The sequence below is a fragment of the Muscardinus avellanarius genome, assembly GCF_963383645.1.
Source record: "Muscardinus avellanarius genome assembly, chromosome: 22".
In the NCBI taxonomy this organism is placed as follows: Eukaryota; Metazoa; Chordata; class Mammalia; order Rodentia; family Gliridae; genus Muscardinus; species Muscardinus avellanarius.
Genome location: NC_137808.1, coordinates 10,246,537 through 10,271,103, shown reverse-complemented (window position 1 = coordinate 10,271,103; position 24,567 = coordinate 10,246,537). Strand labels below are relative to the sequence as shown.

General features: G+C 49.1%; 1 protein-coding gene across 1 annotated transcript in view; it reads left to right on the top strand.

Moving 5' to 3' along the window:
- Nucleotides 1–1,219: 1,219 nt before the first annotated feature.
- RYBP (RING1 and YY1 binding protein) overlaps nt 1,220–24,567 on the top strand; it is a gene marked incomplete at both ends in the record, with an annotated part of 47,687 nt that continues 24,339 nt past the window's right edge. The window contains 2 exons of the mRNA XM_080718104.1: nt 1,220–1,251; nt 1,835–1,960. Of these exons, the coding sequence (XP_080574230.1) occupies nt 1,220–1,251; nt 1,835–1,960 (158 nt within the window). The remainder of the gene's footprint in view (nt 1,252–1,834; nt 1,961–24,567) is intronic.

The window sequence follows — 24,567 nt, the reverse complement described above, 5'->3', positions numbered from 1 at the left end:
CTGCTCCCAGGGTGCCCAGCCTCAGCCGGTGTCCCGGGTCGGGAGCTTCCTAAGGGGGCAGTCCCGGCGATAACAAGGTACTCGGTGTTTGCATGTTAAAGGGGCCCGCCTAACCTCCCCCGGCCCCCACCAGTAGCCTCCAAGGCGGGGCCTGTCCCTCCCCCACCTGGGGCTTCCAGCCGGGGCCCTTTGGGGCCTTAGAAGGCAGGTCGTTTTCCTCCAGCGCGGAGGGCTCGCGTTCAAGTCCACTTGGCTAGTGCATGCTGGAGCGGGGCGGAAAGTGAGGCCCCTACTCCTCTCCACCTTCGGGCTTTCCAGCGCCAGGCCCCGGCGCTCCCGGGGTGCCAGGCTCGGGCGCGCGAGCTCCCCAGCCATTGTGCGTGTGAACCTCCCGACGCCCGCGGGCGGGGGAGGCCGAGCCTCCCGCTGGAGCTGCAGGTCAAGGTGACGAAGCTGGCAGCAACTTCTTGGGGGGAAACGCCCTTGCTGGGGCTCGGGGGGAGTCGGAGCCGGCGAGCGTGCCGCGGCTGCGGGGCTGGCCTGGGGGAGCCCCGAGTCCCGCCACACCCGCGTCGCCGAGCCCCCTCCCGCCTCGGGGCCCGGAGCGGGGGACGCGGCTACAAAGCTCCGCGTGGCCGGCTCGGGAGCCCGGGCCGCCCGCAGCCCGCAAGCCGCACGCCTCGAGGCGCCGCCAACTGCGCCGAACTACTTGTCCCGCGCGGCGGTGCGCGGAGCCCCCCCTCCCCCCCGGCCTGTCGGCGGCCCCCGTGCTCAGGCGCGCGCGCGCGCGGCCACGTGCGCCCCGCCGCGCTCGCACGCTCCGCCGCGCGGGGCCCCCGGCAGGCACGCGCGCCCCCCGCGCGCACACGCTCCCGGGCACGCACGCCGCCGGCCGGCCCACGTCCGCCGACGCCCCGCCCCCGGCCCCGCCCCTGGGCCCGGCCGGCGCGCCGCCATTGGCCGGCCGGCGCGTGACGCGCGGCGCGCGGCCCCGCCCCTCGTCAGTCACTCGGCGGAGGCGGCGCTGGCGGGGACTAGTCTCGTCCGGAGACTGGCGGCGGCGTCGGCGGCGGCCGAGCTCGAGCCCCGGCGGCGGGCGGGCGGGCGCGGGGGAGGGAGGGGGCCGGTCCGCGGCGACTCCCGGCGGCGGCGGCGGCGGCGGCGTTTCTCCCGCGGGCGGCGCCGGCTTGGGCTTGGGGGGGCTGGGGACAGCGCGTCCATGACCATGGGCGACAAGAAGAGCCCGACCAGGTACCTGCGGCGCGGCGGGCGGGCGGGGGCCGGCGGCGACTAGGCCGGAGCCGCCCGGGCGGAGGCGCGGCTAAGATGGAGACCGGCGGCGGCGGCGGCGCGAGCGAGCGAGCGAGCGGGGCGGGCGGGCGCGAGGCGGGAGGCGGCGGCGCTCGGCGGGCCGGGCCGGGCCGTGCGCGCCGCAGCCATGGCGGCTTCTCCGCCGGCCTCCGCCGCCGCTCCTCCCAGACAAAGGGAGATTTAGCCAGGTGGGGAGGAGGCGGCGCGGGCGGCCCTCCGGACCGGCCGCTCCCGCCGCGGCCCACGCTGGCTCGGCGGCCCGCCGCGCCCCGGCCGCGGCCTCTCGGGGGCCCCGGGCGGCGCTCCGGCCTCCGGGCCTCCCGGCCTCCCCGGAGGCTCGGGCTGGGCGGGCGGGCGCCGGGCGAAGTTTCCAGCGGCGGCTGCCGGGGAGGTCGGCGACGGCCCCCGGCGCCCCGGGCTGCTGTAGTTAAATTCTATTTTATTTTCATTTTGCGAGCCTCTCCTCTAACCCCCTTCTTTTCCTGCTGCCCGCCCCTCGTCCCGGCGCCCCGCTCCTCCAAAGGCCGAAAAGACAAGCGAAACCTGCGGCCGACGAAGGCTTTTGGGATTGTAGCGTCTGCACCTTCAGGAACAGCGCCGAAGCCTTCAAATGCAGCATCTGCGACGTGAGGAAAGGCACCTCCACCAGGTACGGGGCAGGCTGCCGCGCCGGAGCACTTCGGGCGTGTTTATGTGCGTGTGTGTGTTGAAAGGCGGGGCGGAGGGGAGCCGGCTGTGCTCGGTGCCCTCTTTCCAACTTGTTGATCGCGGTACCTCACCTGCATTTAGGGGGTGGGGGTGGGCGATGGCTTTGGGGCTGTGTTTGTGTGGTGCTGGGTGCAACGCCTCGTGCTCGCTAGATGGTTTCTGGGAAGGAATTTTCCCTACAGACACTGGATTTGACACTTGTATCCTTTGCTCCTTGGTGCTGGCCCCGAAAGAGAGGAAGCAGTGCTGTTGTGGCTATAGATTGGGGGACATTAGGACTTTTTTTTTTTTTTGCCATGTGCAGAATGGTTTTAATTTGCCTGCCTTGAGTTATTTTCCTCTTCTCCGAGTGTTTTAATGGTGGTACTACAGAAAGGATGGTTGTGCTTTTTTTCTGTGTCTCGAACTGCCAGTGTCTGTTGGTTTTTGTGTTTTTTTTTTTTTGCGTTTGAAAATACATGATGGGAGAGGAGGGTGATTCGATAAAGGGCATATTTTGGAAGACTGAGTTGTCAGGTTTTTTTTTTTTTTTGGTCTTTTAAATTTTTCTTGATTAGCTTATGCAGAGCGGTGGAGGAGGATTTTGCAAAATGGTGAATAGTTACTATATTGAAGTTTGTGTTTCAAGCTTCATTATGAAGAAAAGAATGAAAGGACGCTTGGAGAATTTCTTTCATTTATATGGACGTAGTACACTGTGGGGATAGCAAACCTGGCCGGGCTGCTCCGTATTTAACACGTAGATGTACTAGCATAAAATGTCAAGACTGATCAGTCGTCTTCAGGTCATCTTTTAACTTTCTGTCTGCAGTTTCTTTCTGTGGTGGTAGAGTTGGAGGCGAAACTGTTCTTGGTGTCATTTCATGGACAGACATGGGGGTGTCCTCCAGTGCTTGGTGTACCCTGGAGGACTTGTCAAAAGTTGATTGTCAAAAGTCCCGTCTTGTCAAGTACTTGTGGGTTTCTTTGGTGCAGGGAATTGAACCCAGGGCTCCGAGTTACATCCCCAGACCTTTGTATTTTTCATTTTCATTTTATTTTAGTTTTTTTGCGGTACTGGAGATGGAACCCGGGGCATTCTACCTCCGAGCTACACACTAGCCCTGTTTTATTCTTTATTTTGAAGCAAGGTCTCACTAAATTGCTGAGGGTTTCAGTAAGTTGTTGGGGGCTGAGGGTGGCCTTAAACCTGTGATCCTCCCGTCTTAGCCTCACAAATAATGGGATTACAGGTGTGTGCCACCTCACCTGGCCAGGTACTTGTTTTTGAATTGGTGGCAATCCAATATGACTGTAGCACAGTTCCAACTGGATCTAGTTCTTTGACTGTCCTGTTAAGGTTCTGTGCTTTATTCATATCTAGGATTAAATAGGATATTGGACAACCTAAAAGCATGTAACTGGGCTTCATTGGCCCAGTTACTGGTAGAACTACTTTGCCAATTCTATTCACTCCTTAGGTAATGAGTACTTTGAATAAAAATACCTGAGAACTAAAAATATTTCATAAGTAGTTTTCTGAAATGTAAATTCATGTCACCTTTTTATATGATCATAGTTGGTTTTTTTAAAATAAAAAATTCCACATAGGTGATTTCATAGATTTTTGTTTTGCTCTCTAAAATAGGGGATTCCATCAGATGGCATGAAAGTTCAGAAATGATTTGTTGCTTAAAGTGATAGTGATTGTATATTATTTATGAGCAATGTTTTTTACATGTAGAATCCCTCAGAGGCCAAACCTCTTTATTGTGGTTTTGCTTTGAGTGTTATTGTCGATGATGTTCAAGTAAATGACTAGAAAACTGGTAAGAACTTGAGAACCTTACTGGTGAAGAGAAACTTAAACCAAACTCAAAAGCTTACATCTGATTTATTGCTGGGAATAGTTATCTCATCATGAAATGCCTTTAAGTTTCTGCATGTATGAAAAAAAGCCTGACTCGTCAACTTTTTGGAAGCGTGCGGAAGGTTTTAATTTAAAAAATACTAAAAGTTTTTTGAGAGCCACAGATGATGAGAGTGAAATTCAGCTTTTAAACAAAATATATTGAATTGTTAAAGTAATTTGGATTCTGTGTAGAAAAAGTTGCTCATGTAGTATATTTATGTTTCCTCATGTCATTTTTTTTTTTTTTTGGTGTGTGTGTGTGTGTGTGTGTGTGTGTGTGTGTGTGTGTAAAGGGGGGGTATTGGAAGTTGAACCCAGGGGGTTCTACCTCTCAGCTATACCTCCAAGCCCTTTCTTCCTTCCTTCCTTCCATCCTTCCTTCCTTCCTTCCTTCCTCTCTTTCTCTCTCTCTCTCTCTTTCTCTTTTTTTAGTGGTATGGGGGATTGAACATAGGGGCATTCTACCTCTTGAGCCACACCCCCACTCCTATATTTTATTCTTTATTTTGAAACGGTCTCATTAATTTGCAGAGGGCCTCACTAAATAGTAAATAGCCAAGGCTGGCTGTGAACCTGTGATCCTTCTGTCTTAGCCTCCCAAGTACTGGGATTCTCAGTCTCCCAAATACTGGGATTATAAGCATGCGCCACCAGGCATGGCGCCTAATATTACTTATCTTTAAAATAGAGTCTTGCTAAGTTGGCCTGACTAGACCGGCCTCTAACCTGCCATTCTCCCGTCACAGCCTCCCAAGTACTGGGATTACAAGTGTGTGCCGCCAAACCCAGCTCTCAAAATTTTTTGCTGCATGCCATTGAGTAGGATTTGAACATGCGTTTCACATGTCCGAGAACATGAACTCTGACCAAGACTTGGTACTCTTACCTGCTGACGTTTCTTTCGGTTTTGGCTATAGTCAGTATTGTAGTGTTTTAGGTCTCTTCAAAGTCATCAGTAAGTGGAATACATAAGTGGCATTCTGGCTTTCCCCTGTCGCTGACAGGCCTCCATCCTGCCTCCTGGGTGTCAGCTTGCTTGGTCTCTCATACTGGCTGCGGCAGTGTTTCTCTTGAGTCTTTTTCTTGCAGCGATTTTGCGCCTTGGAGGTTTGATATGAGTTTGACATTTTCTTCCTTGCTTGGTAGTAATCAGATTTGGTATCGATGGCAGTAGAAAACTTTATTGGGTTCTTTTTTATGCAGTACTGGGGATGGAACCCAGGGCCTTGCTTGGGCATGCAAATCAAGCACCCTACTGCTGAACTACAACCCCAGTCCTATTGTGTTTTGGATGCTGGTTAGCAGGCAAATATTGATGGTTTTAGAATAATTTTGTTGACGGCCACAAAAAGCGTATTTTATTGCTCTAACTCGTTGGGTCGCCCATGGTTACTTCGGAGCTTTTGGCCACTCCTGACTCTTTCTCCCTGTCATCTACCAGGCGGTACAGGAAGACACAGGAAGGCAGCTCCTGACTTTTAGTGGTCATTAGTAGGATGCGGCCATATTTGCCTTGTGAGGGCAGACGTGACACTCCTTGGCATGATTAGGAAAGTATTGCACTCATCCAAAGAGTGTTTATTCAATTCCTCGAGTGTGGAAGATGCTGCTGAAGGTGTTGGGGAGGGGGTGGGGAGTGTTACACGGATGCTGAGATGGTGTCCAGATGGACAGTCCATGTTAGAAGGACCCTGTGAGGTAATAGAAGGGGGATTGGAGCACTGGCTTAGGGAATCATTTAGAAAGCTCCCTCCCCCATTTCTTTTGACAAGGGGAATGAATTTCTGCAAAATCACTTGCCAGCTCTATACTACTATTGCCATGTGCACAAGTTATTTTTAATTCTGCAGGTGTAATCATGAAGATGATTCAGAGTGAGGGCTTGTTTTCTTCTTGGAGCTGCGTAGAGCAGAACGAAAAGGTGGCCAGAAGGTCCTAAGGAACGTGTAGCCATCCACTTGGAAGGTCTGGGGGTAATGGCCTTCTGTCTTTTTAGATGTATTGTCAAGGATGTGGTGGGGCCCTGGTTCTTTGGTGCAGGTGTGTGTGTGTGTGTGTGTGTGTGTGTGTATGTGTGTGTTGCTAGAGATTCAACCCAGAGGCATTCTACCTCTGAGCTATACCACCAGACCTATTACATATTTTTATATTGAAAGAGGGTCTTGCTAAGTTGGGGAGGCTGGCTTTGAACCGGCATTCTTCTTGTTTTGGCTTCCGAAGTACTGGAATTACAGGCATGTACCACCATGTGGCTTGGTACAGTTTTTTTCCAAGTGTATTCACCCACTCTCTAACCCTTTATGTTTATATATTTTTGTATGTGTGGTACTGGGAATTGAACACAAGGGTATTCTACCTTTGAGTTACATCCCAGGCCCTATTTTTTTTTTTTTTTTCAAAACAGGGTCTCACTAAGTTGCAGAGAGCCTTGCTAAGTTGCTAGGGCTGGCCTTGAACCTTGCAATCCTCCTGTCTCAATCTTCCAAATACCAGCTTCTGGCTCTAGTTTTTAAATGTTTTGAGCTACAGTGTACATGTGTACATATAACATTCACTCATTGTAAATGCAGTAAAGTGCTTTTTTAGTCATTTTAAAGAGTGTGCCATTGCCACCAGGAACCAGTTTAGAACATTCCTATTACATCAGTGGGTCGCCTCCTACCATGCTTTGATGTGACTTCTCTAACACTGGAGCATGGAGGAGTTAGGAATAACTGAGAGGGGAGCTTCCCCACTGTGCATGCTGGCATACCTAAAGGGAGGTGTGTGTGTGTGTGGGGGGGGAGGGGGGTACCATCCCTTTTCTAGGTGATAGCTGAAGTAGTAGTTCTCATCCCACTCTGCCTGTCTCAAAAAAGGGGGATACTGACTTGAAAAAGAAAATAAAACTTTATGAATAAACAAATTTACCTGTTTTGTTATTGTTAAGTTGAAGGTCTCAGGTGTTGGGCAGAGTACCTTCCTAGATCTGGTAAATATGTTTTGCTTTCGTAGTCTTGATGTTTCTTTGCATGTGATGATATCTTTAAAATAAAACCACCCAAACACTGCTGCATGTTATTGTCACTGAATGTTGCTTTGCCAGTAAACCTGCATTTTTACTTTCAACTACTACTTGCATTGCATTGACTTAAAAATCGGGAAACTTTGGTATTTAGTATTAAGTTTAGACCTTTGCGGTTTTTTTCTTTTCTTTTGATACTGGGGCATTCTACCTCCCAGGTGCACTCCACAAACCATTTTGTTACTGAGGAGCTCCCTAAATTTCTGAGACTGGCCTTGAACCTATGATCCTCCTATCTCAGCCTTCCAAGCATTAGGATTCGTGTGCTGTATAGTTTTTTACTGCTCTTATCATGGTGTTGGATTGAAATCATGTTTTATTTAGTCCTTGGTTATTTGAGAACTGTACCTTTGAAAAGTTTACTATTTTTATAGACAATAAAAGTAAGGAAATTAGCTGTTTAATACAATTGTGTAGAAATAACTCACTTTAAAAATTATTGGTGCTCAATGTATTAGAGTGAGGGCTAGAAACAGCAGCTGATGTGTGTGTGCAAATTGTTTTCCTTGTTCAAGAACTCCGTTCTCTGCAGTTGTAACTTTGGACTTTCCCACCTTAAGTGTAGCCACTACCCTGACGACTATCCTTTGGGTAGTCATGATGCTCTGGAGAAGTTTTGTAGGAAAGCCCAGCTGAGTTATGATTTATGCTGGAAGCTTCCAAAGGGTTTTCAGAAAGAACCCTAAAGAAGAGCAGGAGGCGCCTGCACTGGGCGGGCGCCCTGTGCTGCCCGGGGTCTGCCACAGTGCCGCTGCACCTTGAGGATGCTGGCTTTGATGCAGCGCTTGTCTCTTATAAAATACTCCATAAAATGCATGCAGAAAGTGCTTATCTTCCAAGTCATCAAGCCTTTCAACCTTTAAGCTGGTACAAAAGCTGGTCCAGTTTCAGACACTACTCTCACCCAGGAGTAGAGTAATAATTTATGTTGTATTTGCTGTTGCATTGGACTTAACTGATTTATTGGTACCGACTTGACCCTATGTGTACTTGGCGACCTTAAAGTAAATTACCTGGGTAGTTGTGGTCATTTGACAAGTTTTTATTGAGCGTGCAGCCATCTGGGCTCTGGGTGTACAGTGGTGTAAAGCACACCAGGTCCCTGTTCTTATGGAACTTGAAGCTCCAAGAAGAAGAGAAAATAAGCAAGTGAACAGAAAAACGAGCTGTTCCTGGCAGATGTTAGGAAGAGGTTGCGTGCGGGGCCGCTTCAGGGCCGGCGGGAGGAAGCGCCCCGCTACTCTGTGAGCTGGGGAGTTCCTTTGAGGTGTTCCTTGCAGTTCAGCACCTTTGGGCTGGTTTTAGAGTCAGAGCAGTGGTGAGATGGGACTTTTCCTAGTTGTGTGTTGTGTGCCCAAGCTCAGGCCACCTGATGTCCGGGTGCCCACCCCCTCTCGGTCTTCAGGATGGGAGCTTGTGAGTGGATTGACGTGCACTTCGTTAGGTGCTGAAGAAACTCGGAGATGTCTGAGTGGCTGGACCTTACCAAAGTAACTATCACAACTAGCCCGTTCCTTAGCGCTGATGCTGCTTCTCGCTCCTCCCCTCTTCTCAGGGCCTTTTCTCTTTGTGACGTCCTATTTTATACTTACAAAAGTTTACTTTTTTTTCTTTCCTTTTCTCGGGCTGGGTATTGAACCCAGGGGCATTCTACCTCTGAGCTACACCCCAGCTCTTTTATTTTTTTTTAATCTTTTAAGCAGGGTGGGTCTGGCTAGGTTACTATGGGTCGGCCACAATCCTGCGGGTCATCTTTCTCAGCCTCCCAAGTACTACAATTCCAGGGGATTGCAGGTGGCCTTCACTGGTCCCTTTATCGGTTTCTTAAGGACTTTGAGGCGAAGTGTGGTGCCACAGATTGCCCCAATGGACTTGCACAAAGTGAGCCCGTGCTTGTCACCGGCAGTGAAGTCCTCGTCGGCTTCCCAGAAGCCCTTGCACCCTCCCCTGTGCTCCGGCTCTGAGCACTGGAGACACAACGCTCGCTTGTGTTGGGTTCCAGTGAGTGCACTTGTGCACTTCCTGCACTCAGCCCTGTCTGCGGGACTCACCCAGGTTGCTGTTGCAGGCTTCTTGTTTACAGTGTTGTTTGACCCCTGAGGGTATCTTAGCTCAGTTCCGCTGGAGCTTCCCTGCACCTTCTGGAGAATGCATGCATGAATAGCTGTCTCTCCTCCCAGGGAGCCCGCGCCCTCGGGAAAGGAAGGCAGCCCGCTGTGGAAATCCAGTGGAAATCGGTGGAGCCTCCAGTGGGTTTGGCCTTTCACTAGTAGTACCGGCCTCCAGTCATTTGAGGCATTGTTTAAGTAAGTGGTTTTGAGGAACTTGAATTTGTTGAAAACAGACCTGCGTGTGATGCCCCGAGGGCCAGGCGGCATGCTTTGTAAGGTTAGAGGGAGCAAGGGCTTCTCAGGGCGGCCTGGCTACTGGGGTGTAACAGCCGGCAGTTCCTGGACCCTCCGCCCTGCACTTTACGCTTCAGATGATGTCCGCAGCCCAGTAATTAATTCCCAGATATTGCTAACTCCCTGCCACGCCCAGGCACCTGTGCACAGGACAGGCGGCCCCAGGCACCTAAAGGCCGGTCACTTGCCACAGGTGGAAAGCCGAGCTCTGAGAACGTTTTAGAAATGCCAGCACACCCTTCCCGTTCCTGCTTGACATCACCTCCTGGTTCCTGTTGCCCTTGGCCTCGAGTCCAAATCCTGAGTGCTGAGGGGCCTGTGGCTTGGTCCTTTCCTGCGTCTTTATCTGGACTTGGTGGAAGCAGCCTGGCACCACCCCTTGCGCCATCACTCACACAGCACGCGTTTTGTGCCAGGTGCCTGGTGTGTTGGGAGTGTGTGTCCTGCGTCTCTTCTCCCCAGCCGCCACATGCTCCTCCTCTGCTTCCTTTTGGTAGGCTTCCCTTCCCTTTGGGTCCCGGGTGACTTCTGCTTGTCCTGGGAAGGTCTCAGGGCCGTCTGCCCTCCTGCAGGCCTCCGGGCCTCTCACAGCACGACTGCGCTTGCACTGGATTTCCAGTCCGCCTCTGCGACTGCGCCTCTTCTGCGGGCAGGGCCTGTCTTAGTGGCTTGATTTTCCAGTGTCTCTTAGTGTCAGTACCTGGTGCTTGGAAGGGGTTCAGTTAATGCACACTGTCTAGAGAATCCATGGAGACTGGGAGAAAGAGATGTAGCAAAAGACAGGCTGGTGTGGGTCACACCTGTCATCCCAGCTATTTGGAAGGTCAAGGTGGAAGGATGAGTTGAGCTCACAGGTTATTTTGCAGTATTGGGGATGGAACCCAGGGCCTTCTACCTCGGAGCTACACCCCCAGCCCAATTTTTTAAATTTATTTTGAAAGAGGGTCTCACTAACTTGTAGAGGGCCTCATGAGTAGCTGAGGCTGGCCATGAACCTGTGATCCTCCTGTCTTGGCCTCCCAAGTCTTTGAAGTGTGCCCTTAAAAGTAGTGGTCCTGTTTTCCTGGTTTGAGTACACAGGCCTTGGGTGCTGGAGGCAATGGTTTTTGTGTGTGTGCTAGGGATTGAACCCAGGGGCATTGTACTTCTGAGCTACACCTTCAACCCTGTTTTATATTTTACTTTTTTTGGTGGTACTGGGGTTCCTGGAAGCCCTTCTACTTCTGGGCTACACTCCCAGACCTGTTTTATTTTTTTATTTGGAAACAGGGTCTCTTAAGCCAGCGTGACTGGCTTCGAACCTGTGTGATCCTCCTGTCTCCGCCTCCCAAGTGCGGGAATTACAAGCGTGCACCACCATGCTGGGCTATATTTTACATTGAAGCAAGATCTCATTAAGTTGCTAAAGCTGGCCTTGGACCTGCGATCCTCCTGTCTCAGCCTTCTAAGTACTGGGATGACAGGCATGTGCCACCACATCTTGAGCTTCAGAGCTTTGGTTACTGACTTGAAAAACATTAACTGTGATAATTTTTTATCTTTTTGGTTGCCCAGTGGTGACTTTAGTAGCCAGAAGTCATATGGAAAATTTCGGTGCTAATAAAGCAGTGGTACAGAGCCAGTTTGGAGAAGAAAACTAAGGTGTGTTAAGGAAGTAGAGTTGTTCGTTTGTAAGCTGGTACCCAAAGGACCTTGCACGTGGTTTGCACATGCACAGTAGTGCCGGCAGTGTGGCGTTGCTGCTGTTGGGCGGCCCACACCGAGAGGTGCACCTTGTCTGAGCTCTGTAGTAGACTGACTGCACCGTGCGGACGCCGCTGCTCTGTCGGGTACTTTGGTTAGTTACTTCTGTTAAGGCAGAATCTTGACTCACGCAGTCCACATATTTAGCGTTTTCATTTCCACAGCGAGTGAAAAAGCGTCAAGTGGTGCCAAAACAATTCTGAGTTCAGGCAGCGCACGCGTGCTACTGTGCTACTCAGATGTCCCCAGTGGCGGGGATCACAGGGCGAGCAGGTAGACATTGCATTTTTAAGCAGTGTTGGATGTGGCTTTCGCCTCCTTTCTCCCCTCTGCTGATTGAGAAAGTAAATTATTTTTCTGTACAATGTAAGAACACAGGGAGTACAGACTAATATGACACTCTGGAAGCCTTTGGGAAGAACAAGAAATGAAGGGTGCTGTGGGATGCCTTTCCCAAGCACCCCTCCCGCCTCATTGCTGGGGTTGGGACTCCGGCACTCTGTTGCTGAGCTAGGGCCCCAGCCGTTTTTCTTTTATTTGGAAACAGGCTCAGTGAGTTGTCAAGTCAGACATCCAGCTTGTCATCCTCCTGCCTCAGCCTCCCCAGTCATTGGGTTGATGGGCAAGTACTTGGCAGCACTGGGTCTTAAAGTACCCAGCGCATGGTGGTTAGTCATCGGGAAAAGGCCAAGCTGGTGAGGAGCTTCTAAGGACAGATGAGACGTGGGTTATGAGGTTTCTTACATTCTCTCCATTCATATATGGAGCTACACTTCACTTAATATCACACGTGCTACAAGAATGGCCGAAGTTATAAGAAGTAGGACCCCAACTCACTTTTTACACCAAAAAGCAAGACGAGATGTGCTGGTGCACAGCCCATGGCGAGGCTCCGTGCTCAGGGAGTCGGGAAGAAGTGCAAGACTCGGGGAGTCCCCTGGCACAGCCTGGTCCCCCAGCACTTCTTGTTGCTTAGCGGTGGGAGCAGCTGGGCTCCTCCTCGGCTAGGGAGGGAAGGGAGCTGGGCACTCGCCAGGCCGATAGAGCCGTCTGACACCTCATTAGTACTCATGGCATGCTTCTTTCTAACTTTGAACCGTAATAAGGTCCTTGAGGGTGGGAGCTGTACTCGCTGTGCTAATCCAGCGTCTTGTAAATGACTGTGAGTAGAAGAAAGGCCGTCCGTCGAGATTGGTAGATCTACAGATGCAGTGCTCTGTACCTAGTTTTCATTCCTGGTTACATTCGGTTAGTGATTCCTCATCCTTTAGTTATGAGGGTCATACGTGTCGTAGGAAATTTGGGACAAAACAGAAAAACATGGGTAAACAAATGTCACCAATAACCTTTGCCATGGAGAATTAATTTTGTTAATTGAGTGGTTTATTCATTGGCCCACAAATAATTGAGTAACTATGGTTTTTCAGGTGCAGTGTTATAGTATTTATTTGGAAACTAGGATTACACTAAGTAGGCTTCTCCTGAGCTACACCCTCAGTCGCTCCTCTTTCCCCTTACTTAAAATTTGAAACGGCCTCACCAAGTCGCTAGCACTTTCTCCCAGTCTCCTTGGATTCTCTAGACAGCATGCATTAACTGAACCCCTACCAAGCACCAGCTACTCACACTAAGAGGGTCTTGCTAAGTTGCCAGACCTGTCCTTGAACCTGTGATCCTCTTGGCTCGGCCTCCCAAGTACTGGGATTACAGGTGTGCAGCACCATACCTGGCTGATTTCTTAATTTATTTCAAAAGAAGTGGAAGAAAAAGTTTGAAGGCTCTTAGCACAAAGGAATTTGAAGAGATGGGAAGTACACTGACTCATAGAATCAAGCTACTACCGTACCTCATAGACAGGCACAGCTGTTGGCTCAAAAGTTAACACACAAGAGTGGCACAGAACTGTATGCAGACACAGCAGCGCCCGTTTCCCGGCTCTGACATTGTGCTCTCATCAAGGAGGTGCGCGCTGCGAGGAAGCTGGGTGAACATTGCCCGGGACCTCGCTGTACTATTTTTGCAACTTCCTGTGAGTCTGTAATTATTGCAAAGTAAGTGAAGGAAATGTTTAGAAAGAATTTGTAATGATGGAGGAAAATGTTTATAATAATTAAGAAAACGCAAGTTAGAAAATGATAAACGATATGGCCTTACATTTCGTGTTATCCAACCTGAAATACATATGTAGAAGGAACAGTACATCAAAAAGAGCAGCTCTTCACATGATGGCCACTTTTTGTGCTTTTCCATAATTTCTGTGGGTGTTTCATGGTAGAGATTTCTTAAGATAGTTGTTCTGGAATATTGCTATTTAAGTGGTCCTTTTTTAATGTTACTGGGGATTGAACCTTGGGACATTCTGCCTCTAAGGAATACCCCCAAACTTTTGTATTTTTTATTTTGAAACAGGTTCTCACCAAGTTGCTGAGTTCTCTAGGTTGTGGAGGCTGCGCTCCTCCTACGTGCCGGGCTCATGCATGTGCCACCGTGCACCTCGGCGCTAGTGTTCTAACTGTGTTCTTTCCTTTTCCGTCCACTTTTGTCACCTCATGGGAGAACTTGGCACTCTCTTTCGGGGCATTTAGATCAGACGAAGAAGATACCATGCCAGTTGAGTAGTTACTTGCTCAGAGTTTTCCTGAGAGAGCTGAGTCGGATCATGTATAATATAAACAGTTCATAGACGTGTGTAGGTTGTGGTGTGTTTTGCTTGTTGCCGTGTTTCTCTTTAGAAAGTTCATGCCAGGCGTGGTGGCACACACTTGTAATCCCAGCATTTGGGAGGTGGAGACAGGATGCAGTTCACAGGTAGCCTCAGCTACTTAGACCCTGTTTCAAAATAAAGAATAAAGAGCAGGGCGTGGTGGCGCACACTTGTAATCCTAGCATTCGGGAGGCTGAGACCAGAGGTTCGCAGTTCGTGGACAGCCTCAGCCACTTAGTGAGGCCCTCCATAACTTAGTGAGACCCTGTTTCAAAAATAAAGAATAAAAAATAGGGCAGGAGGTATAGCTTGGAGGTCGAATGCCCCTGGGTTCCATCTCCAGACCCGCAAAAAAAGAAAAAAGAATTAAAAAAAAAATAAAAAAATAGGGCTGGGGGTGTAGCTAAGAGGTAATGTCCCTGGGTCCCATCCCCAGTAACAAAAGCAAAACAGTGTTTCTCCACCTGTCTCTCAGACATGCACACCCACAGTCGGCCAGTAATACGCAGTAGATGCGCACTGCTGTAATCGCTGTAACGTCAGCCGGTGGAGTGCTGTTTGTCGCTTGGCAGTTCTTAAAATTGTGCGGTTCTTTGAAAGAGTATTGAGATGCCCTCGTTAAAGTGAGTTTGTGAAGGATGTGCCTGCCAGGTAGGGGCACATCTGGGCAGCGCCCCACGAGCAGGCAGCATCGGGCGCAGGCCCTGCGTCCTGGTAGGCGAGTTCTGCTCCCTGTGCGGGGCTTTCCTTCTGTCACCCTTCCAGATAATGAGGCAGTCACAGCATGTCCACTTGACTCTTGGGCACTGTGGGACAAGATGGGCAGTAAGCTGTCAGCTTGTCTTGCGAGGACTTCGGTGTGCCTTCCTGAAGCATAGCTGTAGGAAGGGAAATGAGCTTGTTTTGGTATTGAGGTTGGGGGGAAGGTAGAGTGTTCTCTTGACTTTCCGGGCTTTTTTCTTTTGGGTATTCATGATTTGCCTTGGAAGGCCCTCCTTTCCTTTCCTTTTCCTTCTCTTTTCTTTTTGTGGCACTGGGCATCAAACCCAGGGGCATTCTACCTCCAAGCCACACCCTCAGCCTGGTTTTGCTTTTTATTTTGAAAGAGGGTCTTACTACTTGCTGAGGCTGTCTTTGAACCTATGATCTTCCTGTCTCAGCTTCCAAGTACTTGAATAACAGGCTTCTGCTACCCGCCCAGCTTAGCTTCTTTTTTCTGTCTACCTATCCTTTTCTATAGATTAAGGGCTATAAATCTTACGTAAAGCACCCATCAGATCCTATACTAAGAACTTATAATTTCTGATTTTGTTGAATCTGAGCAATATGAAATTCTGTATTATATATATATATAGTATTCACATATTCTGTAGCTTATACATATATATACATATATATACACATACACACATATATATACATATATATGTATATATATATATATATATATATATATATATATTAGAAAAGTGTAAGGACTGTGGGACATCTTTTATTTTTATGGTACTGGGGGTGGAACCCAGGCTTTTCTACCTATGGGCTATCCTCCCAGACCTAGGTTTATACTTTATTTGGAAACAGGGTCTCACTGAGTTGCTGAGAGCCTCACTCAGTAACTGAGGCTGGCTTCGAACCTGTGCGATCCTCTTGTCTCAGCCTCCCAAGTGCTGGGATTACAAGCGTGTGTCATCATGCCTGGCTTAACATGGCTATCTTTGATAGACTTTGAGAATGAAATTTGATGTGACCATGATTTTAATATTTCTGTTTTGAAAGGGAGATCACAGTGCCTAAAATTTCTTTACTTTCGCTGTCCACAATTTTTGTTACTGCAGGCAGGCTGTGAATAAAAGCCTTAAGTATTCCCTTATCACAAAACATAACTTACTAATGCATCAAAGGTATATGCTAGGTTTAGATGTAAAATCCAGGATTGTGATTAAAAAATTAGAAATTCCCTGATTTCTGTCTTTCTCAGTTTTAAGACTGTTAGCCGGGCGTGGTGGCGCACGCTTGTAATCCCCGTGCTTGGGAGGCAGAGACAGGAGGATCCACGCGGGTTCGAAGCCAGCCGTGTGCGCTGACTTAGGAGACCCTGTTTCCAAATAAAAATATAAAATAGGTCTGGAAGTGTAGCCCAGAGGTTCAAGGGCTTTCAGGAACCCCAGTAACACCAAAAAAAAAAAAAAAAAAAAAGACTGCCTACCAATTTATAATAACTCTTTAATACCACAATGCCTCGTTACTTGTCTAAAATATATACATCTAGGTGTATTTTTGTGCGTTATCTATGCATCTCTCCATATACTAACTTGCGTGTCCTTCTCTACCACCTGACACTTGTTGCTTGCTCCCTCTTCAACTTCCAGACCCAGCTCCCGCTAACTCTCCTGGGGACCTGGCTTGGCCTCCTTCTTGTCAGCATAGCACAGCGTCGTTTCTCACTGCTGGGATGTCTGCTCACCGTTTGGCCCGCACTTACACTTGAAGCCCTCCCTAGTAGACAGAGAGAGGCGAGGTCTTGAGACCTGCCTTGTACTCTGCGCTGCGGCCGGGAGAGTGCCGCCGCGCTCCTGTTCTCTTGTCCTAAATGTTTTCCTTCTAAGACGGCTGTGTCACATGCTGGTTGTCCCTCTCTGCTGGTGGGTATGGTCACCCAAGAACAGGCGATGCCTTGGACACACTGCTGGCTGCTCCTCTTTCTTACTTGTTTCTGATTTTACTCTGCACCGACTTTGTTCCTCTTAAGATGGCTCCCTTGCTTGTCTTTTCCTTTCAGGTTCATACCTGCTTTGCAGCTGATAGCTGAGAGAAGTGTCGATTGCGAAATAGGGCTCGCTAAAGCAGTGAAGGGGATCCTCAGGAGGGCTTCTAAGTTCTCTGCTTCCTGGATGAAGGTTTTAGAAACAGTGACTGGAGGGGTCTCCATTCAGAAAGTGGCTTAAGGAAACGGAGGGAGATTAAAATCAACGAGACCATGAAGTCTGAATTTGTCTTGGAAATTCTGCAGCTGCCGTGGACTCCAGATGGTTATAATTCCCTTAGTGAAAGACTTTGAAGAGGTGGTGGCTGTCCATTCCATTTGAAAGCCCGTTGGGTGCCAGCAACAGGTCTCACCAGTTTCCAGGGCCGAGATTTTTGCACCCTTTGGGCAGGAATAGCTGACCAGATTAAGTCTCCCAGGCAGCTTGACATCTACACAGAATGCTCTTGGTGCCCTGTGGGATGCCCTCTGTTAGCTGTCCAAGCCTTAAGAACCTGATTAGTGATAATGGACTTGGTTAGTCTGGAAATCAGGAGGAGAGAGGTGTGTGTGTGTGCTGTGTAGTCTTGAAGGCACGACTCCATCATCTCCACACTGTACAAAATGCCTTTTTGATTGATGGAATTGTTCTTGTCGTTTGTGAACATTTTAATTTTTTTTTTTCTTTTTTGGTGGTACTGGGGGTGGAACCAAGGGGCTTTTCTACCTCTGAACTACACTTCCAGACCTATTTTATACTTTGTTGGAAACAGGGTCTCCCTAATTTGCTGAGAGCCTCACTAAGTAGCTAAGGCTGGCTTTGAATCTGTGCAATCCTCCTGTTTCAGCCTCCCAAGCGCTGAGATTACAAGTGTACGCCAAGCCTGGCTCCTGCCCTGGTTTTTAGGAATCAAAATTTAATGATTTGTTTTCCCCACATTTCTTAGGTCTTCTTCACTTAAAGAAAAGTTTCTGTTCATTCAAAAAGGTAATATAGGCCGGGTGTGGTGGTGCACGCTTATAATCCCCGCGCTTGGGAGGCAGAATCAGGAGGATCGCGCAATGTTCGCAGCCAACCTTGCTGGCTTAAGAGACCCTTTTTCCAAATAAAAATATAAAATAGGTCTGGGAGTATAGCCTGGAGGTAGAAGGGTTTCCAGGAACCCCAGTACCACCCAAAAAAAAAAAAAAAAAAAAAAAAAAGTAATATATCCCAGTACTTGGGAGGCTGAGAAGGGAGGATTGCAGGCTTGCCACCAGCCTTTGCAATTTAGTGAGGCCCTCCAATGTGAGACGTTGTTAGAAATACCATGGAAGCTGGGCGCACAGCAGTGCACGTCTATAATATTCCCAGGAATTGGGAAGCTGAAACTGGAGAGCGCAGGATTGAGGCCAGCTCAGCAACTTAGACCCTATTTGTAAATAAAGATAATAGGATCTGGACATGTAGATTGGAGGTCTGTTTCCCTGGGTTCAAACACCAGTACCAAAAAACTAAACAGAGAGGCAAAAGAGTACATGGGAAAAAAAAAATCTCATTCTGTTTACCCTGTTTTTCTCAGTGATCGTATCTTACGCAGGTATAGTATAGTGTCACATCCAGGAAATCAGACACAGTCCTTAGACTTGCTATAGTTTCGTTAGCTTACCCGCATGCTGTGTGCGCACACACATTTCTCTGTAGTTTGTCACCACAGCCACTGCTCCTCCATGAGAATCCTTCGTGCTCCTCTTTTACAACCACACTTACTGGGTGGAGCATGGAAAAATTTTTTTCTTGGACCCTGCTGATAAGATTGGAATGTGTGTGTTACATTAGAAATTTCTAAGCATCATACTGCTATTATTTTGGGTTTCTTTTAATCTTGCTTCCACTGGTTGAAAGTGTCACATCATCTTTTGGCAACTACAGAGTAAGATGAGAGAAGATTTTGAAATAAATTAGCTTCTATACTAAAAGCTGGAGACTGTCTGATTTGTGCCCCATGCAGATTGCCCACTGGGCGCTGGTGACGTCAGTGATGGGGTGGTTGTACAGCTGCCCCCAGGGTCCAGTTTTGTTTTGAAATGCTTGCGTACTGAGGTGTCGCTTCAGGCAGGCAGCGGGCGGGCCCCTGGTGTCCAGAAGCTCACCCTGGGGAGGCCCGGCGGCACTTCCTCCTCCTCCACCGTCTCCTGTCTCCTCGCCGGCTTCTCCCACTTAGCGCCAGGGCTCTGAGGCCGGCCATCAGCGCTTCATCCTTTCCCTCTGCTGCTTGGTGAAACCACCTTCTCCATATTCACAAGTCGATAGGTACTGGGCGCGTTTCCAGTTCATTGTTGTTAAGAATAACGCTGCTACGAGCACTTGTGTAGACAAGCGCAGAGGTCTTCGTGTGCACGTGGTTTTTCTCTTACGTGGATAGCCAGGAGCCGATGGGTGAGTTTTATTATAGCTTTTGTTTAATGTTTGATGGCTGCTTTTCAGAGTGGTTGTACCACCACCAGTGGGGCTCCTGGCTCCCTTTCCTCACCTGAACGGGCATTGTCTGTCCTGAGCGGTATTGTGAAACCTGGAGGTTTTTAATTTGCATGACTAATGAGCTTAGCATCTTTACTTGTGCTTATTAGCGTTCCTAGGTCTTCTTTGGTTAAATGTCTATTGAAGTACTTTGTACGTTTAAGAATGTGGGCTGTGTTTCGATTGGGTTGTCTCTCTGTGTTCTGGATAGATGTCCTTTAACAGATAAATGTGTCTCTTCATTTTCCTGCGAGTATATTCAGAAGTGTAGAGCTATTTATTTGATGGCGTCGTTTGAGCGTGTGTATCTCTTCAAACCTCACGCTGTCCAGTGTGTTGATGTCAAGAAGCCTGCTTCTGTGGGAGGGATTGGGTCTTGCGGGATGGAGGACCTTGTTGAAGACCTCCCCGTTCGGTGTGCTGCCTTGTTTGCCCGCCCACCTCGCAGGCCCCCAGCTCCCACCTGCGGTTTGTAAGACTCCTGAAGTCTTTTGTTGGACTGACTGCATCAGTCCAGGTCGTGTGTGTGTGTGTGTGTGTGTGTGTGTGTGTGTGTGCTACTGGGGATGGAACCCAGGGGCATTCTACCTCCGAGCTACACCCCCAGTTCTATTTTTTTTAATTCTTTATTTTAACACAGGGTCTCGTTGAGTTGCAAAGGGCTTCACTAAGTAGCTGAGGGTGGCTGCATGCAGAACTGGATTCTCCTGTCCAGCCTCCCAAATGCTATAGATTACAAGCGTGTGCCACCATGTCTGGCTAGAAGTACTTTTTTTTTCTGGTGGTACTGGAGATGGAACCTAGAGGCTTTCTACCTCCGGGCTATGCTCTCAGACCTATTTTATATTTTATTTAGAAACAGGCTCTCACTAAGTTGCTGAGGCTGGCTTTGAACCTCTGCGATCCTCCTGTCTCAGCCTTCCAAGTGCGGGGATTACAAGTGTGCGCCACCATGCCCGGCTAGAAGTACATTTCGAAGAAACAATTTTTCTATTGAAAGAATGATATAAGCCGTTTTGGACTGTCTCCAAAGCCAAGTTATACTGCTTTTGATTTTGTTTCCTTGCCTACCAATGAAGAAAGAATTTGTAGAGCTCCGTCCCTGTTCCAGAACCTTCCAGCCATGTGTTATTGGCAGTTTGGCCTGGGTCACTGCACGTGCGTCCTCACGAGCCCACTTCTAGCAGGTCTGTGTTCTGTCCTCTAGAAGCTAGTAGCAGAAGGCATTTTAACCCCAGTACCACCAAAAAAATAAAAAATAAAAACAAACCTCAGCTTTGAGGGCCCCATTGCTTAGCTGGTTAAAGCACTGTGTTTCAAAAACTCAGCTTTCTCCTCTTAAACTTTCAGAAGGGTGCTGCATTGTTTGAGCTTTTTTTTTTTTCTGTTCTTTTTAAGAAAATCGCTGTCTAGAGATCAAGTACAGCAATTGTAAATGGCTTCAGGATTGGCCGCCAAATTTTTGCCATCTTTTTTCTCTCTTCATTCTTAACTATCTCAGTCTTAGTATGCTATTGACACACTAGTAATAAACTAGCCACATGCAAAGTGTAGATTTTGAGTACATACTATTGAAAAAAAATGCATCTGTTGAAGGAATATGAAGTTCGCGTTTAATTCTGGCACCAGGCTTGGATTTCTTGCCCTCTCTTCATCACCCACGTTTGCAGAAGGCAGCACCAAGAAACAGTTAAAAGTGGAGCCTCAGAATAGGTACAAGTTGAGATCATTTGGTTTTTTTTTTTCCCCTCCCAGATCTGCATCACATCCATGCCCCGAGGACCTTCCATGACTTTCCCCTTTGCAAGTGTCCTGGCCTTTGGAGCCCGGTGTAAATATTTGTGGATCATGTGCCATACAAGTGACTGCTAATGAAGACCGGACTCTGTAGGGCTCTGAAATCGCCTCTTGGCTAGGGAGTGGGTAATTTTTGCAGTTTAGCTGGGTCCAGTGGCACACGCTTGTAGTACCAGCTGTGGGAGGCTGAGGCAGGAGGATGGCAAGTTACAGGCCAGTCTAAATAAAGTACCAAGGGCTGCGGATGTCAGGTGCCCTTGGGTTGAATCCTCATCCCCTGCCCCTCAAAAGCTGCAGATTTATTTTCTTGCTAAAAGCAAAACAATTCATCTAAACTCAGATGATATACTCGGAGTACAATAGGCATGTCATTGGCACGTCACTGAGAAGCTCCTTGTGAGGGGTTTGTGTGAGGGAGGGGACTGTGGGGCATTTGCGGGGTTGGTGGAGCAGTATGTTAAGCTCTCGCACAAGTCTTCCCATCAGAGAATTAGCGTGCCTCTTTGAAGGGGACCCTCTTTGGTTTGCATTACACCGGCTTCATAAATATTTCCTTTCCCTTCAGTTAGTGGCTGTCACTGAGCCCAGAGACTTCCCTGGCCCTTTCCTTTGTGAAGCCCGCAGCCACATCAGCACGGAGTTGGTGGTCCCTCTTGTGCCAGAGTACCTAGGCTTACTAGTGTTCGCATCTGAAGGCCACCGTGTGCAGGATCGTGTCGTCCTGCTGTCCATCCCTAGAGGGCGGGGCTGGAGATGTGTCCACACCCAGGAGGCCCTGGTTGGTTCTGAGTGGTTCCGCATCCCTTCTTGCTGGGGAGGATGGGCGCTCGCCGCAGCAACAGCAGCTTTGTGCCCGGGCACTCCATAGGAGCACAGCTTGGGCTGCGTGAAGAGGGAAAGTGCAGTCACAGCCCTGTTTGTTACAGGAGCACGGAGACATTGAAGCACCTGCGAGGGGCTTGGGACCGCAGCGGCACACTGAGAATAGTCAAACGGCCTCAACGGCGCGTGCGCAAGGCCTGCACCCGCGGCTGCACTTCACTAGCCAGTGTCTTAGACGCTCCTCTCCCATCTTCTCATTTGTGAATTGTTGTTTTCAGAGACTTTCTTGAGAATGTAAGTGAGGGATTTTTTTGTTTGTTTGTGTTTTGCAGAACTAGGTATTGAACCCAGGGGCATTCTACCTCCCAGCTATACCCCAGTCTTGTTTTTATTATTATTTTTTGAATCAGCCTAAGTTGCAGAAGGCCTCACTTGGGATTGTCGTGTCTCAGCCTCCCCAGTGCTGGGAGTCAAACATGTCCCACCATGCTCGGCTCCCTCTTTTATTTTTTAGTTTGAAACAGGTGTTCACCGGGTTGCTGAGGGCCTTACTAAGTTGCCGAGGCTGGCCTCAACCCTGGCATTCTCCGGCCTCACCCTCCCAGTTAGTGGGAGTACAAGCATGTGCGGCCACTTTAAGAAGGCAGCCAAGTGTGAAGTTTGGTGAAACCTAACTGATTCCGAGTTTGAATGATGGAGCACATCTTGCTCTTACATCTTATAATAAAGCTTTGGGAAGTTGTGGGTGTCTGGTAAATCTCTGCGAAGCCAGTGTAAGACTTGAGGATGTAATTAACAAGACTGATGCTGTAGCTGGGTTGGGATTCGGAAACAGTCCTTTGGGCAAAAGTTGTTTGGGGACGTCTGGAAGCCCAGCGCTGCCCGATGGCTGCTGTGCAGGTTGGAAACCTTGGATCGGAGCGGCTGATGGGAGCCCCGACAGGCGGGAGCATGGATGCGGCCCTCAGTGATGGACTCATGGCTTAGGTGAGCCGCGCTTCCACCCCGAGCAGAAGGCAGGGTGAGGACCATTCACTGAGGGGCCTAAGCCGCCCAGCGCAAGGCATGTTATGGGCGATCTTTATCTTTATGGCGGCCACAGAGACACTGGTTATAACCCAAGCCCGTTCAAAAGAAGGATAGGAATACAAGTGAGTACAAGATAAAACAGCAAGTGTCTGGGGAGAGGAGGGCTGGCCGGCTGGGGGCTGGTCTCACAGCATCGCCCTTCACCCCGGACCCTCAGACCTGTGAGACGGGGGACAGCTGGCCTGGCTGCTTTGCAGCAAGCCCCTTGTCTGGGGATGCGTCCGACTCTGAGCTTGGCTCCGTGTGTCAAGCAGTGAGTGGCCTTGCTGTTGGGAAGGGTCGCCCTGGGCTCGCGCACTGCACTGAAAGAGACCATCTGATGGCTGACTGGCAGCAGCTGCGTGTTTTGAAGCCAAATCTTTGGAGGAAAATCCAGTGACATCTTTTGAAAGTAAGATGAAGTGCTCTGTCCAGTAATGTAGCTTCCCGCTTCATTGAGTAGCTTCTCCGTGTTAACTGCAGCCTTGGTTGCTCGGGTGCTGGCGTGCCGCCGCCTCTGCTTTCTCCCGGGTAATCACGGCTCTTGATCCTCCACGACAGCCCAAGCAGGCCCAGACAGCAGGCTGCGGGCTCGGACGCGTCCCGTTCCCCTGCCGTGCCTTCCAACCTAGCATCTTGTCAGCTTCCTCCTCACACCCAGAGACCCCAGGCGAGAAATCCTCATACCAGGCTGCATGGCTGTTCTACAGGAAGCTGCGATTTATTGCAACACGCCGCTAGGACTCCTTCAGCCATTCAGCGACCATTCTAATGCACGCACCCTGAATATTTTCATTATTTATGGGTTTGGACCATCGTCTCCAGAGGCAAATTATAATATTTTTAACTTGTGTGGCATTGAACTTAGCCCAGTATAAAGACTCATTACTTTGTGTGTGTGTGTGTGTGTTGTACTAGGAACCCAGGGGTGTTATACCGCTGAGCTACACCCCTAGCCCTGTATATTATTTTTATTTTAAAACAGAGTCTCACTGATTTCCTGAGGACCTCACTAGGTTGCTGAGGCTGGCCTTGAACCTGTGATCCTCAAATCTCAGCCTCCCAAGTGCTGGGGTGACAGGTGTGCACCACCACAGCTGGCTAACTCATTGCCTTTTTTTTTTTTTTTTTTTTGGTGCAGTACTGGGGATTAAACTCAGGGGTGTTCTTTCTCCAAGCTACACCCCCAGCCCTGCTTTTTATTCTTTATTTTGAAACAGGACCTCAGTTAAGTTGTGGAGGGCCTCACCAAGAACCTGAGGTCCTCCTGTTTCAGCCTCTCAGGTACGGGGATTACAAGCCTGTGCCACCACGCCTGCTGGGCGTGGTGATGCAGGCTTGTAATCCCTGGGCTTGGGAGGCGGAGACAGGAGGACCGTGCTGGTTCAGAGCCAGCTTCGCTGGGAGTGTAGCCCGGAGGTAGAAGGGCTTCCAGGAACCCCAGTACTACCAAAAAAAAAAAAAAAAAAGCTTCATTGGGGAGTGCTAGTTTAGAGCTTTAGGCTGCATCAGTTGAATGAAACTAAAAGTAGTGGAAGCGACGTTAGAAGTACGCGATTGTTGAGTTTGTAGAAATAACTTCAGGTACCACGTGAAGAGGGATGTGTTTGAGAAAGATGCACGGTAATGCGATTCTGCATTATTTTGCCAGTCCTGAGATTTGTAGGTTACTTCAGTATTAAAACATACTTAGGACTTCATGGTGATAGTGGAATGGAACACATTTTGAAGAAGGCAGTTATTGTCCAAAGAAGGATGTATATTGGAAACCATTTTAAAGCCATCCTTTTATTTGTGACTGTGTTTGGAAA